Source organism: Malurus melanocephalus, unplaced genomic scaffold, assembly GCF_030028575.1.
Source record: "Malurus melanocephalus ecotype Western Australia unplaced genomic scaffold, MMel_1.1 scaffold_10, whole genome shotgun sequence".
NCBI classification, from domain to species: Eukaryota; Metazoa; Chordata; class Aves; order Passeriformes; family Maluridae; genus Malurus; species Malurus melanocephalus.
This window is the reverse complement of record NW_026623242.1, coordinates 1,481,819-1,502,160: the sequence shown is the minus strand read 5'-3', so window position 1 is coordinate 1,502,160 and position 20,342 is coordinate 1,481,819. Positions and strand designations below refer to the sequence as shown.

The 20,342-nt window shown below is 36.2% G+C and overlaps 1 protein-coding gene across 1 annotated transcript in view; it reads right to left on the bottom strand.

Annotated features, from left to right (window-relative positions):
* The window catches only part of LEMD3 (LEM domain containing 3), a 42,828-nt gene that overhangs the window by 13,292 nt on the left and 9,194 nt on the right, over positions 1 to 20,342 (bottom strand). The window contains exons 2-6 of the mRNA XM_057377204.1: positions 12,247 to 12,284; positions 10,301 to 10,367; positions 3,027 to 3,094; positions 1,476 to 1,555; positions 1,246 to 1,394 (exon numbers count right to left, since the gene is read on the bottom strand). Of these exons, the coding sequence (XP_057233187.1) occupies positions 1,246 to 1,394; positions 1,476 to 1,555; positions 3,027 to 3,094; positions 10,301 to 10,367; positions 12,247 to 12,284 (402 nt within the window). The remainder of the gene's footprint in view (positions 1 to 1,245; positions 1,395 to 1,475; positions 1,556 to 3,026; positions 3,095 to 10,300; positions 10,368 to 12,246; positions 12,285 to 20,342) is intronic.

The window sequence follows — 20,342 nt, the reverse complement described above, 5'->3', positions numbered from 1 at the left end:
TCTTTTTCTATTACTTTCAATATTATTCCCAAGGACAATCTGGTTAGGAAGAACAGCAGCGTAAGTTAAAAATAAARATCTTATTCCTTCTTTTGTGTGGCTGAAAGCCATGCTGTGATCAATTAACAATATAAAAAAATCAAACCCAAACCTACATACACACAAATTATAGTTACATAGCTTGTATCATTGACTGAAAGGCAATGTTAGCGGATATATCAAAGAGACTGATGGACATCAAAATGAATGTAAGTTAGTGACAACACATCTACCATTTATGCAGTAGTTAATTTTTTAAAAGGTGYCCCATATTAATGTTAACTACAGGTGAGACACAAAGCAATTTGCCCAGCATGACTGAGAGCAGTGGTTGACTTAGATAGAGATTTTCATCTCCACATCCCAACTCAGTCCTCATATTGGCTGTTACCAGACAGACAGCAATCTGGGACAGTTTGCCTTTGATCCTTTTGGTTGATCAAAAGGGTAGTGAAGGTGGTCTCGAGTCTTCCCTCAAAAGCATGAGATTGTTAAGATACTGGGATAAATGATGCATTAAATAGCCCACAGGTATGAGATGAACTCTCCATTTCCAGTATTTCTATCCAGCCACATGGAAAGGCAAGAAGTGTCTGTATTCAGCTGTACCCTATTTTTACGCTGCATAGTTTTCAGTATGGTTCAGAATTAAATAAACTTGGGAGGAATCAGAAACTTAACTAGAGAACTACCAAAGACTAAATTAATTAGTCTTACTGAAGGATTAGATACCTTTTTTACAACACAGTCTTAGAGAGAAAAAATCTTGGTAATAACTGTGTTGGACATCCAGCTTTTCCTAAAACTAGGAAGATCATATTTTCTGCAGTTACTTTTTAAAATTCCTGGAACAACAGTGAAATATCCTCAAAATCAARGCTATCATCTCTTTTTACAAAACATTTTGCTTTTTCTAATCAGTTCAACATGGAACTTTTAAAACCCACAAGATATTGCTCTGGCAGGGAAAAAGACAGATCTCCCCAAGAATGAGTATGTTCAGCTGACTACAGAAGCAGATGATAACAACCTGTGTGGAAACACAGTAGTGCAAGAGAAATGCAAATCAAACCACAATTTAATAAAATACCAATAGAAACTCCAAGTTCTATGGTTGAATAAAAACTCTCTTTAAACCGCTTTTCCCCATGCACTTAGATAAATACGAGTTACAACAAAAAAAGGTTGACTGTTTTATTAACTTACCCCAAAGCAATATTGATAATCTGTGAGTTACATTAACAAAYGCACGGCGAAAACGACACCTGAAAGACATCTTTGGACTAGTGGATTCCAGATACCTCACATCTGCCACRTTAGTGACATCCATCTCATTAGGGTCACTGCTGAGACACCTATTCAAAAAATATACAGTACTTATGAAAAAGACTACATTCTCTTAGAAGAAATTAAGTTAAGAAATAAACACCACTTACTTTATGCCAACATCTTCCCCACTATTCAAGATCCATTGTAATGATGTGTTAAGTACACTTTCATATTCTGGATCTAAATTCTGTCAAAATACAATATCAAAGAGCAATTTCATAAATAACCAGGAAGTTATCGTGTCAAAATAAAATTCAGATACTGCACAGATTAGTAGTCAAAACTATGTTGATTCATTCCTGATTCTTCAGATTTTGAGTAGGTGTTCACTGCCTAAAGTAAATCTATTCATGCTATGAGCAGTTCTCAGAYTCACCAGCATTCCTCAAACTAAAGACTGTTTGAAAAGCCAAGCCACATTCATTGTTTTATTCACAAGTCTAACCTGGAGCAAGCAAAAATTATTCAGCCACTAGGCGGCGATCACTGGAAATCTACTCCGAGAGTAGAACCCCAACTAGATCCAAACTGCTGGAAATGCCTCCTATGAAGGCAGTTCCATGCTCAAACRTTTGAGTAAAAAGAGTTTTAACTGATACTGCTCACCTTGCAGGTTCTTTTGCAGAAAGAGCAAAGTGAAAATGAAGTTACCATTCTATTTGAAATTACAGTCCCCAAAAAGATTTATTTTTCATCTTTCCTTTGAACCTCACRTAATGTAACTGGCCTAGAATTCATGCCTAAGTACTTGAGAAAGGACAGTAATGGTTTTATTTCACCTTAGAGATTAAAGTACTGAAAATTTTATCACTGAASACAGAAATTATGCAAAGCAACTAAAAAGTCTACTAAGTGAAGGTTTGCAAAATGTAAAATTTCTATACCTTTGTATATTCAACACATCAATTTAACTCCTCCCCATCCAATCAAAGAAACCTTATACTCTCTGCCTCTTAAAAGCTTCAAGTAGTTTTCCACTGAAGGGTACACCAACGTGGGCTAAAATAAACCCTACAGCTGTCAAGACAAGGAAGGAGTCATCTTTTATTTGGGGAGTGAGGCAGGGGAATGACAGAGAGTGGGATTTCATAATACTGCACAGCAATCAAATTAACAAAAAGGCCTTTTTTTGACCATTTCTATTTAAAGCATTAATGAATGGCCTCTCCAAACTGCTGCTGCCTGTCAAGCCCCCGGCACAGATCCACACATCAACCTTGCTTCACAAAGAAAGGAAAACAGGATCCTTTTCTACTAAGTCTCAAAAACCAACAGTGATTTCTGGAGAAGCTTCTAGATACTTGAGTTTTATACATTTATTATTTTCATGTTGGCCAACTATTTCCAWCAATTCAAGTCATGTCCTGATGTTTTAACAAAAGAGAAAAAAGCCCTGCATGTCATTCAAGCACTATTAACTACACTCTCATTGGATATAAGTCAGTTTCTTTCACCCTTCCTCTCCCCAAATCCTCACTACATGCCCTAATAAAAATCATATGTAGCATGTGTGAAAGCCATCAATTCCAAACATTTCCAAATAACATTCAATACTAAGTCAAATTTTAGTTAATACATTAGATATGAAACCAGGCCTTACAAATTGTAACTTATACAAACCTTCTATACAACCAATGAAAAATACCTCATTTGCTTACTTTTAAATATGCAGCTGCCTCCTGGACGGTAAGATTTCTTTGAACAGAGCTGCCACATTCATGTTCCCCTGGTAAAATGCAAATTTTTATTTTGATATATTTATTACTGCATTATATAAAATAAAATCACCCAAACACAAGCCTATGATTAACAAAATTTACACAAGCAGCAGTGGCAGAACAGTAATTTTCATGGGTTCCACTAAAAATATGGAAAAATCTCTGCACAAATTTCTCCTTCAAAAGAAGATTAAATACTCTACTGATTTTTAGAGCTAATAATACGTACAAATCACATCAATACAATTTCATGTACTGCTCAGAAAGTGTATTTTGGTATTTAGACCAAAAACAGAATAGTTGGCATGAAGAGCTATCAAAAGGACTTTACCATAAACGTTTCTGTACCCTGATTCTGCTTCCAAATAATTTCCTTTTACTCTGAAAACTATATTATCTTTTATAATAGGAGACCAAGTTCCTGTCACAGTACATCCGTAATATTATTTCAGGTACTACGAAGTTACTACATTTTACATTGGCCCAAGTTCTTGTGATAACTCATCACTTTCCTGAATATGCACAAAATCCCACCATGGCTTGAAACCGGTGCTTTTACCATCACCTAGTGGTTTTAGAATGTGTGCAGAAGTAGCTAGGAAATAAGATATATMTATGGATAATCAGTCCTCAGAGCAATGTGCCACCATCTCCCTGGTTTTCTTCGCTAAACRAAAGGTACATGATTCATGCAACAACAAAAAAGAAGCAGTGAAAGTAGCAACAGTCATACCAACACAAAGTTGAGAAAAGGCAAAGTCTAACACCAGTTTTTCATCGATCACTAGGGCCTTCATTTCTGAAAACTGTCAGCAGTGKCAAGTCACTTTTTTCCTGTTATTTTTTAAAAACAAACCCTAAATCTTGGCATCTGTAACTATGCTCTTACTGTGCCAAAACAATAAAATTGGCAACAACAAACCCAGTCTTTCACTGGCTCAAGGTTATGCCTGCATTACCTTCTTGAGTCTATGCCAAGCTGTACTATTCCCAAAGCTATAGCAAGACTAAGAAAATTTAAGATACTTGTGCTTACATAAAATATAAACTTTCACTTATATTGGAATATACTTTCAAAAGAGCAATTTCAAGTTTTAATTCCCTCACCAACATTCAAGGGAATGTGAGCAAAACACTAGCAAGGAAGGAGAACACTAGGAAACACTAGTATGTTAAGGAGAAGCACCTTCATGCCTCATTCATTTGGAGTTTCAAAGAAATATGCGTTTCTATAATGCCAAAGTCCTTCTCAGACTGCTGAAGTTTTATTCAGCACACTTCAGCAGATTTATGAGAATCTGGCTTTGCAAGCACGTTAGCATAAAAGGGATGCTCTTACTGTTTGGGATATAGAAAAATGGGAAGAGTGTACTTAGGAGTGCTCATACGCTAACCGGCCTAGAAGTGCTGCTGGAACTAAGCCTCTCTGCATGCATGTATTTTCAATCAAGCGCTGAGCAGAAAACTTTAAAAGTTGTTTCACTCGAAAATTAACATGCAATGTCTAAGACTTTCAAAGTGCCTGAGTCTACTGTAATAGCAAAACTAGACCAATCACTGCTGAAAATGGATACCACTTTGACAGAAACCCACTCTAATTTTAGAACTAAGAACCTGATTTGGAGTTACGGGCTTTTCTTTATATAACTTAAGCAGACTTTCTTTTTGTACAGTATAAGCTGTACAGCCTGTAAATTTACATGTGTAATCATCAGTGATTTCACATTTCAAGATTAGCAGACTTGGAATTATTATGTATCATACTCCCACAGTCTCTGGTGTAAACATATTGTTTTAGATCTAGAACTGATGGAATAAATACCCAAAARCATAAAACTGATGGAATAACAAACCCAAAACATCTCTGTAAAAGYTGTATGTACAATTTCCATCAGATATTAAGTTGTATAATACAAGCAAGTCTAAGCTTTTGCCCTTGTTTATAAGACTTGTATTCTTTCTGGGGTCTTTTTAAACATAGAGAAAGCACGTCAGTCATGCTTTGAACAAAACAGCTTGTGAGAGAAGGGGGATGAGACCTTCTGCTAAGAAGCTTTTCTTTGTTTTTTCATTATCTAGAGAAGCAGGAAAGCCCATTTATGAAATAAATGAGAAAGAATAAAAAGGGCAGGTCTAATACACATACAAGAAAACAAACCAAACACATAAGCAGGAGACAGATTGTGAAAAATAYGAATTCTTAAAAACAAAGTTTCAGGATTCATGTTAGATTGTCCATCTTTTGAGAACACCACATTCATTACCTTTTACAACAGGAGAAAATCTCCCTTAGGGGACTACTGAATTACTTTAGGGGTCTTAAATGCTAATCTTATTTGTCTTCTTCCAAGAATTACGTTTATGCCAGCACACAGGCGGCATATTGACTTCACAGCTTCAGGTCTCATCTTCAGAAACCAGCAGTTTCCTCTCAGTCCTGCTTCTGAATTTTTTTTCCTASGGTGCTTCTGAAACTGTATTCCCTCTGAACAAGTTTAACAGTTAAAAAGACCTTTACTGCCTGGGCTCTGACAATTTCTAAGGCCCGTCAGCTCAAATTTCCCTCAAGCAACACTGGGGCAAGGGGGAGAGAAAAAAAACAAACCACTTTCATCTTGTCTCCCACTCTCAAAAAAGTAACCTAATTAAGAGTTACAGAGTTTTCAGTCTTGTACAAAAAGCTACTGGAGATGCAGTTTCTCATTCCAACACATCTATTGCTGAGAACCATTTAACAGCTTTCTTCTGAGAAACTCATGAATTTGAAAGCTTGCAGAAAGTTAGGCATTTCACAAGTCAGACAACCTTCTGTTTTACTGCAACAGCAGGATATTCCTATATGCCATTTCAGTCACTGTGTTGGCTAATAGTTCTGCAAATGAAGGCTTACTTTGAATAACTTTGGTGCAATCATTAACCACTTGGCCTGGAAACCCACTTTCCATAGTCTGAGCCAAAAATGTTTCCAAACTGTTCCATTTGAGGCCCTATATTCAGGAATAAAACTGAAGCACRGGCAAAAAAATCTTTACACAAGTCTGCTGCAAGATACATCTGAGCTTTTTAKAAAAACTGCCTCTCTGTTATAATGCCTACTGTGAGCTCACAGAAAGCATGGATCTTTGTGCTTAAACTCTCCTTGGGCACCGACCACTGATTTCAAGTGCAACCAAAGAACCTTTCTATATGCTTTTGTAGGGAGGCAAAAAGTAGCACTTCCCAACAAGGATCACAAAACTACCCTTTAGCTTATGTTAGTGTACTTGGGCAAGTCCCTTAAGAGGTCAAGTTCTTCCAGAGATACCACCAAAGAGCARCTAAAACTTCAGCTCTAAATAAATGTTTATTATGTCTCAACTGCTYCTAACACAGAAGCCAAGTCAGATCTCCTTTTCCATGCAGGCTAGAATATTTAAAACTGACTTGAATTTAGGCATTTAACTTATGAGATGCAGCATATACATAAAACAGAAAGATTCAAAATTTTGAAGTTTTGCTTTACACTGTAAATATCTTTTTCATTTGGTAGCAAAACACAGTGGAAATCTAACATTTCAAGGAAGATGCAGATTGAGCACAGATCTCTTGCTTATAGCTTGATGTGATACGGCCACCAATTCAAACTGCAAGCAGTATACAAGACATTTGTTTAGTAAGTCTCATATATTCAAGTCACTTGCAGCAGAATGCTGAAGCGGGGAGCTCAAGAAAAGCAGAAAGACCAAGAGCATGAGCCAGTAAGAATGCCCAATCTCCCAAAGGCAAATTCAGSAGCTGAATAACACTGCAGAATACCAGACCTTGCTAAATAGTTGTCCAACCACTGGCTGGAAACAGCACAGTCTCAATTACCTGAAAAACTAGAGATTAAGGAGAGTGACAAAACAGAGAGCCTGTGACAGCCATCAAATACAGTAGCTAACACTTGAAATTAATATTAAGTAACATTAGGTGTTTTGCCAGGATTTTCTCCCAGCCATGGGTTTACCAGTAAACCTTATGACATATGAAAGCCTAATTCACCCCTGCCTCTCAAGTACCTGTGGAAAGAAGGAAACTGTATGAATCTGATGGACTGCCACACTGAAGAATGCCAGGCAAAAGAAACGGCTAACTAAAAAATCCCTTATCTACAAGAAAGGGTCATACCCATGGGTAACTGGTTGCTTCTTGTGAATATAGTGGTTAGATTTATTCATTTTGCAAGTCTGACTGACTTGCTGTAATTACTTGGATATARTCTATTGAATTTTCTCAATGAAAGACCAAGATATCCAGCAATTAACATATGCTGAAGTAACTCTAATTCTAAAAAAGCAGGTATTTTTGTTAAGCAGAAAGTGTTGGGTACTGAAATACATACTGTCTATAAAAAGTTGCTGTTTTGAAGAATGGCTAAGCCATTCAAGACAAGAATGCAGCAACACAAACTTCAACTCAAGGGAGACGCAGTATCTGCTCATCCAGTTCAGAGTTTCCTGTGAGGCAGATATTACTCAGGCAGACTAGTAATTCTGAGAACAGTGATGTATTAAAGGCAACCTATTTTTATACAGGAAAATTAAATAATGTGACATCATACCAGAGCACCACACTTCAGAATAGGTATCTACTGTTGGAACATGGTATATTAAGTCAAAATTAACWAACTGTTACTCTGACATCTTCTTCTTTCAAAAAACTTCATGTTCACCTTCTAAAATAGAAGTCCCATCACTTGCTTTCCAATTGAAGTTGACAAGGCAAGAAACTAGACCAGTAAAAATAGTCTTTTTTATTAAACAGAGCTAGAAACCAAATTTTGAGGGGACCATCTTTATGGTAGTCAAGATATTGAATAAAGCTTAACAGAACAGACTACTTCAAGTTTCCAGCCTGCCTTTTTAATATTGTTATAACATGAAAAAATGATTCATAGCCAAGTATGAAATAGGAGAAACTTTTCCAAGTATGTGACAGAGAGACCTGAAAAGCACCACTTTCAGTAAAACTATATGCCTTAAATTCTCTTCTGAAGTGGTACACTGTGCACAAGATCAACACTCTTAAATCCTGCATCTCTCTTTCAGCTATCTCTGTTTTATGTCTTTCACACTGCTTCCAGATGTTTTGCCAGGTCTACATCAATATGGTATTCAAAAATGGATGGCAGACTTCTTCCTCTCAGATTTTAAGTAACTTGGCATTGAAGAAAATTTCTAAGTAAAGACAGATTGGGTCCTTCTTCAAACTGTATAAAAGCTTCTTTGCTGAGCAACCAGGTAATCTCACAGTACAGCTCCAGTCTGGACTATCATCTAACTAGAAAGGATAGTTATATTTTTCTGATATAAAGCATTTAAGATCCTCCTAGCCAGAAATAGACTAAAAGAGAATAATGCACCACTGAGACCTGGTGAAGCAAGCAGCTATCTTGGAGCATACAAATTCTTTCTAGTAAGGCAGACTTAATTTGTTTATGTCYATGTGCATTGAACTAAGTCCCAGATAATAAAGAAAACTTCCGTTTTTTTCACCTATGCAGAAATTAGGTGCAAAAACCTTTTCATCAATGCAAATGCATTGTTTACTGTATGGCCCCTGGAGGACCAGATGACACACTGAGCAAACAGTAAGCTGTTAACACTCTCTTGAAAAGACAGAGGGAAGCAATATGACAATGATCTAAGCAAGGAAAAGCAGCAATCACCTTGAACACTCAGCTATAATATGGTCAGTGTCAAAAGACAAAGATGATTAAGAGACTGGAGCACTGCTCTCATGAGGAAAGACTGCACCAGCTGGACCTGTTGATCCTCGAGAAGAGACAACTGAGAGGGAACCTCAATGTCTGTTAAGTACATGAAGGGAGGGTGTCAAGAGGATGGAGCTGGGCTCTTCTTGGTAGTGCTCAGCAGTAGGACAAGAAACACATGCAGAGGAAAACAGAAACTAATGCACAGGAAGTTCCAGCTAAATGCAAGGAATAACTTCTTTAATGGGTGGGTGACGGAGCACTGGAATAGATTGTCCAGAAACGGCATGGAGTCTCCCTTGCTGGAGATATTCAAGAATTATCTGGATACAATTCTATGTCATGTGCTCTGGGATGACCCTGCTTGAGCAGAGACATTGGACCAGATGACCCACTCTGGTTTCTTCCAATTTAACCTATTCTGAGATTCTCTAATGTAAACAAACCAAAATGTGTGGCATTTGTCCAAACATCTATTAATTTTATTCACTGCAGACAATGTAAATGCAGCAGCAAGATAGATTACTGTCGAAATTTAAAGGATATTACAGAGCTGCTCAAATTTCTCACACATTTCCTACRCAACCTTGACATACTACATTGTCAGCTTTGTATCTCACACAGAGTTGTTTCCACATTTTTTCATGTTTGAGAAATGTCTGTAGCACCTGATAATAATGGAATAAGCCTTCCTGGTAAAACTTGCTGATGCAAAATAGTTGTCACAAAGATCAGTAAGACYGCCTAAACACATTATGGGTTAAATATGCAAGGGAGATAAAAATGGCTTAACAGTCATGACACAGACTCAGCTGTAACTCTCATGCAACAGATGCCAAAGTTATAATCACAGCCCCAACTTTGCMATTTCTTGATTGTGATGTGTATGTGTGCAGTTTAAAGCTGTGTTCATTACGACTCTAGATAAAACTACTGTATTTTTGACTTTGCATATTCAATAATACTAATCCTAAACACCATCTCTGACACATTACTATATGTAGCACTTTATTGGGTAATTCATATGATTAAGTTGGATCATTTTGTCTAACAAGGCTATCTTGCTCAACCTCTACTCTTCACTTTATTAGTAACCATTTTATCACTGTTGCAAAATATTTTGGTTTTCACCATGGTGATTTAATGACTTATTAAAAAACCAACATAGTCCTCTTCACATATAGCAAATTTAATTTAAGCCTTTTAACAAAATCAGATKAATAAAGCATTAAGACATTGGATCAAAAAACACACAGAATCACAACATTCATGAGCCTATCCCATTAACAAACACTGCAAGAAATGGTGCTACACTGGTGAAAAAAGACAGTATACATGAACTAGAAAAAGGATTTCAGGTTTCCCAAAATGGAACTCTAAATGGCTGTCAGGGCCCCAGTTGTTGCAAATCACTATCTGTGCATGGACTTTCTTGTAGCTGTTGCCATAACACTAYATCACAATATTTTTAAAGTGTTACCTGCTACTTGTGCCAATTTATCATGAAGTGCATACAAGCTGTTCATCATGAGACTTATTTTATCTTCCTAGAATGAGAAAAACATATTTATGTTAAAACAAACAGTAGTACAGATGTACTTTTTTCCATTTATCCCCAAAATTTTTATATACCATGAGGAAAAAACCCAGTGGTTATAGGCAGAAAGGTGTAATATCTCACACATCAGCAATGATGCAGGCAATAGATTTTTAATTCAAGTATTCACTACAYTGAATTTTCAGATCTTGACTGAAGCTAAACTAAACTAGACTACTGCTGGGAGTCTGACAGATCTTCCAGTTAAAACCAACAGACTCTTACTAGTATTTTGATACTATTGAGAGATTAGTGGAATGACTCGAAAGAAGTTTCTGGTTTGTTTGGGGTGGATTTTTGATAGCTACTATGTAAAAATAAGAGTCTTATTCTTTATAAATGTGCAGTGACATTTCATACAAGCCACACTAAAACACCATCTGGTTACATTCTGGCATAAAATTCAGAGCAAAATAAGATTTTTGTTGTAAGGAAACTGTAAGAAAATTGCTACCAAAACAGCAAAATATTTCTTTCATTAATCAAACAATGGGCAAATTATTTCCCATCAGCACTACCAACAATTACCAGCATCACCTCTCCCTATTCTGGTATTACAAAACCATCACTGAGATTAAGCTGATGTAGTTGATACTCCTCAGGAAACTAACCAATTTTATTAAGTTATTTCCTGCCTGAAAACATGGTGAATGGCATAAGAGGAAGATCAGTCCTCCAGCACACACGCACTGCACCAGCAGTACTTCAAATTCCATTTATTTGCCAATAGGTACACGTATGACTTCCCTAATAGCTACACTGAGATGAACATGCGAAATATTACTGTGACCAATTTTTTTCTTCATAATTAGTGGCTGGACAGTGTAAAAGAAGGAACTGAACAGTATAATCTTTGTAGCTAACAAACAAYAGGATTACTATGGAACAGTGCAGTAGAAACAGGAGAACATAACATACAGAACAGGTTCTCAGGCTGAGTCCAGTGCACAAGTTGCATTCTCTCTGCACTASTAAAGTCATTTTGAAAGAATCCCCAGAATCTACCTAAATTAATTTAATTTAAGAGCTTCAGAAACATTTTTTATCCAAGAAACTAGCCAAAGCCATCTGTTTAACACACAATTATTTACTTTTGGAGAGTTCAATCCTAGACAAAAAAACATCAACCCACCAAACAAAAAAAAAAAAACAAATCCCAAACAGTAAATCCAAAAAATGCCCTCCAAACTCCTCCACAATTATCTTGCAATACTTGCTTACATATGCCTATCAAAAGCAGATCACTATGTTTACCATCCAAGTCAGAAGAACCACCTGAACACATGCTGCACAACTAAGAATAACACAAACAACTTCAATGGTGACATCTCAAAAATAGTTGGTGTGATATTTCAGACAAAAAAAAAAGTGCATATAGGAACAAGTAACAGAATGGAATCAAAGTGAAAAAGACAAATTTTAAAATCCATTTTGAAGGACGTTAACCCTTGCTCTTACATAGCACTAAATAAGATCRTGGGGTTCCATGTCAATCATCTCTTACCAGTTGTGCTTTAAAGGTTGAGAAGCCAAATGGTAAAAGTAAGTGAAAAACTGTTAAAACTTAATCTCAAAATTTAAAACAYATTTTTCTTTTTACAACACAGATTATGTAATACGTTCATAGTATATGAAGCAACCAGCATGCCACAGCCAAATCTCATAATCCTATTTATACTGCCCAAGAAAAAAAACTAAAACATCAGTTACAACAAGTGCATCTATTTCCTGCAAATTATGCTAAAACTGCATCCTTCTGAACAGATCTGTATTGCTTTTATACAATCAGGTGACAGATTAAAATCTCAATATTAAGTATTTTTACTTACCTGTATTTTCTCAAATTCTTCACTAAAGGGATTCTTGACTGTCAAAAAAAATAAAGAAAAAAATTAATTCACTCTAGGGTCTGAAAATACTAAAAAGATATACCAACATTGTAGCTTCATGACAACACTTAATTAGTTAGATTAAAAACAAGGTCCATAATAAGACAAATAACAAAGAGACATCTATTAACCTTTGCCCTAACTCTGCATTTGATAACACAGTATTAACATTTAGGTTAAACCAGAATTTTGTATGTCAACAAATTTCACAGCTATTTCCTAACAAAAAAAAMCTGTGCTTGCCATTTGCTGAACTCTTGCTTTAATAACTCAATTCCACTGAAGTAATTTGAAGTTTTTACATTTTAGTGGACAGTTTAAAAAGGGAAAACCACTTTTTTACTARCCACTAATATATACAATAAAGCTCTACAACTCAGCATTTTCTTTCAATAAGAGGGAAACGACACACTGAGAGTTCATGCACTCCCACGCATCTAGGTATCCATAAAACATCAAGTGTTGCCTACCCAAGAGTAGATCAACTGACAATATCTTGATTTCTGAACTATAACCATGCTTAAACAGATCAGTTAATTTAGTTATAAATGGGAAATATAAGAGAAATATAAAAGTTGACATACAAGATCAAATTCATGGCAAGATTTCTCATTTGGGAGAAATGGAGGATACAAAAGAAACTAAAGAGCAACCTGTAAAACAGGCTCTCCAACCTTAGTCAAGTGTAAGAGAATATGGATAAGAAACAAGAACAAAAAAAAATTTTAAGAAAAAAATGAATTATTTGTAAAAGAATGTGACTTTTATTAACTGCATGAACCTCAGCAGCGTTCTTGGCAGCAGAAAAATGTTCATCCACTTCACCTTAGTTTTGAAAGGAAGTTTGAAGTAGAATGATTACCATTTCTTCTCTCCTACATGTAGCAATGGTAACATTCACATTCCTACAGTTACAACCAACAAATGATGCATAAAACAGTGGGACAATGAAAGTGCTTTCTGAATGAAGAAAGGTTGACTGTAACTTTGTAAACAAWTTGTCCATGTACCTGAGCTCAGAAAAAAATGAAGCATGTTACCTTACCCAATAAGCATTTCGGCTTCTTCTAAAACAGCAAATGGAAAAAAACCCAAAACTAAACAAAACCACCCAATAACAGGGACTGGTTTTCACAGACATCCAAAGACTTGATTCAGATATAAGATTAATTAAAGCAGATAGAAGCTGATGTTGAAGACTCTTGCAAACCAAGCTCTACAAGACTTCATGATTTCATTCTGTATGCCCAAATCCGCAGACGTTGCCTACTGGATTATCAAGCTACCAAATTTTAAAATTTTATGTATTTCATTCATTGACTCAACAGAGTTGAGTGCCCAGCACACTAAACTTTCAATCTAAATTGCTTGAAATAGGATTAGAGTTTAGATTGTTAGTTAACCAGACAAAGATAATTATGGTCTCCAAGGTCAATCTTATTGAGCATACATGAAATCTTGATTCAGTACTGGTTTTAATTTGGAAGGGGGGTACAAACACAACACACAAGAGTGTGTAGGTTTCAGTATACCTGACTACCATATTTAAGCTGATGAAAATCATAAAAATACTCATATGCAACATTTCCATACCTGCAAAGATGCAAACTGAAAACTGTCAGCTGCAATTCTAGCTATGTTAGGGCAGTCCAGAAATTAGSCAGAATCTATGGTGGTGGTTAGACTTTTCCAGCATCACAACAGCAGTGTAAAATCACTCTCACATTTGGGCAACTTCATATTTACATAAATTAACATATTGCATTTATAAAGCAAGYCAGATGAAACATCAATGTCTGCCTCTCCTTCATAAACACATAGTGGTTACCGTGATCAAGAACACCAACCACCTCTTCAAAATTACCTRTCATAAAAATTTAACAATCTTTGCAATTCCTTGTTTTAACTCACACTACAGGATTTCCATTAAATACCTCTGAAGTTAGTGATTTTATGGCAAATGAACCAATAACTGAAGCACATTTTATATATGATGCTATTTAATTTAGAATGACTGATGCCTTAAGAGGCAAGTATGCTAAATGCAACTGCAGCAATTTACCAGCTGCATATGCAATTACAACTGTTAATCTATTTGCATTTATTTACCACATAATCTCAATTCACTTGAGTTAATAGGGCCACTCCTTAACTATTTCAGTAATTCCTCTTCTGAATCCACCCTTCTTTCTTTTGTCCAGAACCGAAGCTCTTACCAAATCCTCCCACATGCTCCAGTCACAGATGTAAAGTTTTCACCTACCCCAACTAAGGTATTTCCATATATTACATCAGCATTCTTATTTCMAAAGCTTTCTTGACAGTTCTTAGAATATATAACTATATATGTAAGAGTGATAAGGTTTTAKTCTACCAAACGGAACATTAAATTAAGAACTAATTACTAATGTAAGATTCTTACRTGAACGTATCATACTTCCAAGGCTCCTCCTCAAAAAGGGTTTGAGACCTGTGCCATGCAACAATTGCCAGCCTTGAAAATAGTCTTTCCATCAAGCTCACGTTCTAAAGGTGTTCAAAAAAATATCATGCACTTATACTAAAAGGTTAAAATATGTATCCTTGATTCAGAGGAGAGAGAGTAATTAGACTATTCAGCCTCTCCATAATATTCTTGCTTTCATTCCTCGGTCTTTCCCTCATTCCTCATTCTTCCACATTTGAGRGTCCTCTTCTTCCTTGCTTATGAAAGGTACCTCTGGACCTTTCTATTTCTCCTAACATTTTCAAGTTAACATTTTTAATACAACCATTGTTATGTCATAATCTATTTCTGAATGTACAGATTTGATTTTATAGATGAAAAAGCAAAATTYCTATGCAACTTTAAGGAGCTATAAAGCCACAGCTACAGAAACAAGAATGATCCAAATTAACATGTGAGCACCTCGTTTCTCAATGTGATGACACAAAGCATCAAATACCTTTCACCCAAAGAATTCAGAGACTGTGCACTACAACATACATTTCCAAGTTAGCAACTTCTGCAGAAGGAAGAATGTTCCTCCCTGCAAAGTACTTTTCTCCTCCTCGTCCATCACRCCACAAGCAGACTAACCCCAAAACAGAAGCACTAATATTTCCCAAATCTGTCTTGCAAAGGTATGCTTAGTAAGTGAATAACAAGCTTTTCATTAGGTTTTTTTCTTCTTGAAAACAAATACACTAGCTGGAAAATGTACTGCTACTAGAGTAAGAAACAGTATTAGAAGCACTGCTATCAGAAATGGGCCTTTAGCCCAACCTTTTWCTACATGAGCTCAAAAACAAGTTTTCAATAATTTTACAACCCAAGTATTTTCAATGTAAGCCAACAGATCTGTAACTTGTTCTAAGTCTGGAATCAAGGACTGACTCCACCCAGTGGCATACTGTGTATGTGTCAAGAACAATTCCAAAACATTGTCTCTCAGAGCTCCTAAACCTTAAAATTCCAGAACACCAAACAAGTTATTGCAGGAAATGTTATTCCAGAGCTCCATATTTCAAACCTCTTAAATAAAATAATCCCGCATTTATTTTCCTCTCTGCAATTAATCARTGGTCAAAGCAGACAAGCAGTTTTGCATGACATTCCATCTCCATATTGCTCTAATTCAGGTAGAAACCACTTCAAAACAGTGGGCTAAATCTCTCTGCTTTGATATTAAGACACCAAATCATATAGCAATTCCTTCACTACAGATCATCTTTATGTGCTTTGGAAAAGGGTTCTGTATCTCTAAATGAGTACCCCATTATAGTTCCAATAGTTCTTGGCCCTGTCAATTTTGGAGAGCAGCATAGTGTGCCACAACGATTAGCAAACCTGACAACCAGCYGAACCTTTCCTTAACATCTGGTCACTTTCCCAACTGGCTTAGTTTAAAGTGCYTCTATTGATAATTTTTCCCCAACATAGTTTTAATTCATTCTGTCACTGAATAAATTATGTAACCATTGACAACATAACCAATAACTTCATGCTGTTCACTTTTTTTAACAAAACCCTTCTCCAAAAGAATTTAAACAATCATATTTGTGATACACACTTCAGACATATTTTCTATCAGCCCTGAAAATAAGACTCCTCATTATTTCAGATAAATAGGCATGACATACCATAATTACTCTTCGGAGTTTTTCACTTCTTCTAAAAATAAAAAAAAACAAACCAAAAAAACAACAAATAACAACAAAATATCCCTCTTCTTTGTTTAGCTGTATCACCCTTACTAGAAAGGTTCAAATCTGCTCCWGCCTATTTAAATACCAGTTAGGATAGATCTAAATATGGAAAAATGCTCCTGCGAGTCATGCCAATGTCATCCATATTCAAGAAGATACACAAGTGTTTTGGGAAAGCTCTTCATCCAATTATTCAGTTTCACTAGAATAACAAGATTAGTTTCATTCTAGTACTGGTATTAGCRATCAAAAACCTAGAAATCATAAAAGCTGTCAATTTTTAAGAATATTTAAGGAAATATTTAAGGAAATATTTTGTAGTAACAGAATTTGCACACATGCTCTTTTGTATTATGTTACAAAACATAGAAGAAACAGCTGTCTCTGTTCAACTATGGAAAATGGCTCAAAAGCACACTTGCTGTGCATTGTAAAAATTAGACAGAAATCACATTCCTTGCACACATCTACACACACTATCCATTACAGCCCAGTGTGTATACAAAGGAAATAAAAAACCCACCACACTAAGACTGCTCTTACTAGTTGCAAAACCTTACCGGAAGAAATATCAACTTCAGACACATACCAGCATTTTACAACAGGTAGAGAATACCTTTACTTGCAAGAGAATCAGAATAGGCTTCTGAAATAAYTCTTCTCCCTTCTTCTGCACCCCTCCCAAATATTTTATCTCATTTCATAAGGTGAAAAAACACCCACCACTACAATAAAAGAACATATATTTTAAAAAAGGGGAAACTCAACCTTGAAAGCATGGCAACACAAGCAGTTTTATGTTAAACTAAGAAGTGTTTTGCTTTCAAACTCCAAAGTTCAAGATGGAAAGCAAACCAATAAAGCAAGTGTCATTGAAACACAGAAGGTTTAAGAATCAATGGGAATCTGCAATTAAATATTGAATCTACTGTCACTCTGCCAAGGGGCCCAGTCTTGATAAAAGTACCTTGTGATCTTCTACAAGCAGTAAGGATTTCTGTCTTTAAGAGATTCCAACATAAAAACACCCAGTTACAACCTCTTCTTCCAGAAAGACTTCAGTTACAAGGTATTACTAATAGTATGAACAATTTACAGCATCCAAAGGTAACATTCGAAGTGAGAACAGTGACAAAAGAACTCTTTAAAGGGCCATTGATCATGAGCATGAACCCAAGATATAGATCACATAGGAATTTTTCATTTTTAAAACTGGGGCTCAGCTGTGCCTCTGTCATTTTAACCATTCAGTACACATTGGTCTACCAATGCTTGCTGCACTAAGAGCAGCAGAACTGCTGAACAATATGATATTTACAAAGCCTAAACACAACAGCACAACTCTGAAAATAGGTGCTCAATTCAGGACATACAGAGGTAGAAGCTAACAGGTCTCTTGACATGACAAAGATAAGCTTTCACTCAGGTAATAGCAGTCACTTTACCAGAAGTATCCATATTAGCTAACGAGAAGAAGGGAAACTGCTCACCACATACTGCAGAAGTTTGCAGAGCTCAAAATCAGGATGAGCTCAGCAGTAATACACAACATAACCCACTTGACTTGGCATGCATAACAGCAGGYAATATTGAATTACTTCCATTTTTACTCCACTGAACTAAGACTCTGAAGAGTTGGCTAACCTTTCAGGCTGCMTACCATAGCAACTGCATTTGTTTAATGATTTGTTTGATTAATCTACCKGATTCAAATAAAAATTATCCAAAGGGAACAACTGGACTAACACACCATTACCCCTTACTCAGCTGAAGAGTCTGCTTGAACTAAGTGAACTTGAACTAATGCTATCATAATTGTTTATTGATTAAGTAGGTTATGCCTATTAGTTAAAAGGTTACACCATCAGCTTGTGGATTAAGGTAATAAATCTTCTAGCAATATTGTGTGCACTTCTGAGCCTGGTGGACCTAGAGAGGTGAAAAAAAAACAACAAAAAACAGAAACTTTCTSTGCAAGAACTCACCTGCCATGCAGAAACAGCAAAAAAAAAGAAGACAGAAGGAAGTACGAGTGACTCTTACCAAGATCTCAAACACTAAATAAAACACACCTTTGGCACATAAGAATTCTGTAGTATGTAGGTCAGTACATAGTAGCACAAAGCTCAGTGCTGGAACTAGGAAAGAAAACGTTAACAGAACAAGATCCTAACTCTTTCCTCAAACCATGTATCKCATGCTTAAGGGAGCTGGCCATATAGTCTCATACCAAGGCTTGTGTAAGCAGCTCAGTACATTCCCATCTTCTGAATGGCAAAGGACATCACATGTTAACTCATTCCCTTACAGAAGGGATAGGCAGGCCCTATTTGGCCTTTGGTCCTCCATCAGCAGGASAGCTCCTTCCCAGGGCTGCTGCTTTCATGTCATTTCCCCCAGTTTGCTGTTCCTCCAAAAGAATTACTTTAATATCACGCATCCTTTACAGTAGAATAAAATAAGTCTGGATTTAACATCTCACAGTTTTCCTCCCCCCTCTACTCAATCTGTGAATTTTTGCTGTTAATTCAATAAGCAGCACTTTTAGCTGAAGGTCAAGAGAAAGTTATAAACAAAAAATACATTAGCCACTGCATTGTACAAATCCAAAGTATGCTGACTTATCTGCGCCCAATGTAAACAACTGAAAAAACACAGTCTACAGCGTTCCTGCAGGGAGTACCATCTCTGATGGAAGCCAAACTCAAGAGGCATTGATCATAACAACCCCAGGATCATCAAATCAAACTGTGCATGTATACCTGCCCATTCTGAATGAATGAGATCTCAGGAGTACTCAAAAGATGGTATTTCTACTCTTAGTTCAAAGGACACTGTACAAACAGTACAGCAGCATGGCCCTCTTAGACATTCTCAACAATCCTTTTATTTTTTTCTGAGTTTATACCAAAATGAACATGCATTTATTATTATATGCAAAATACAAAGTACTCAAACATGAACACATCCTTCAAACACAACTCAGATTCCCTATTTCTCATGGTAACTTACAAACACTTCAATCCACACCTGTTTTTACATCAGCAGATGTAAAAGCGTAAGTAATTCTCATGCAYACAGATATGAGGAACAAAACCCAAAAATAAGTAATAAGACTAGTTTCTTCTCCATTAGGAAATCTACATCTCTGCTGTCATTTTCTCAGCTAGGCAAAGTCTCCCTAGGACAGCGTAAAATCAATTCCTTTGACACACACATCAGCTTTTTCTTTGAAATACATTATGTTTTTCACCTCCCCAAACTTTCTTTCATACATCAGCTGCATACCAATACAGAAACAGACTAGAATAAATCCAATATGTTAATCTCCTTTTTAAGATACCATCATGGAATTTCATAAATAATTTCTTCTTATTTACAAAGTAACAGTAAAACATTCCTATTTCCAAGGAATTTGCAAGAAGGAGAAACAGTACAAGCAAGACTGCCAGACTGGCCTTCCTCCATAGGTTTGAACTGTGGATTTCCACAGCCTGTGAAAACGCCTCTCACGCATTTGTCACACATGCACCACCCAGTCTCTCACTCAACAAAATCCTCTTCGGATGTCTAATGGATGACACCTGAAAAAGAACAAATAGCACCCTAAACTTCAGATATAGCCAGAGATGAATAGAAAYTCATTATAAAGTAATGTATTACCACTTCTCAGAAAATATCCTGGGAATTAAGAAAAAAACAAACACCAACCCACCTCACACCAAATACAAGTGTTATTTCAGGCAACAGTAACAAGAGAAACCAAACAAAAAAGTCAAACCAGAACAAAAAGTAATCACGCATCTACCTTCTGAGATATGAAACCCATCATTCAGTGCAAATGTGCC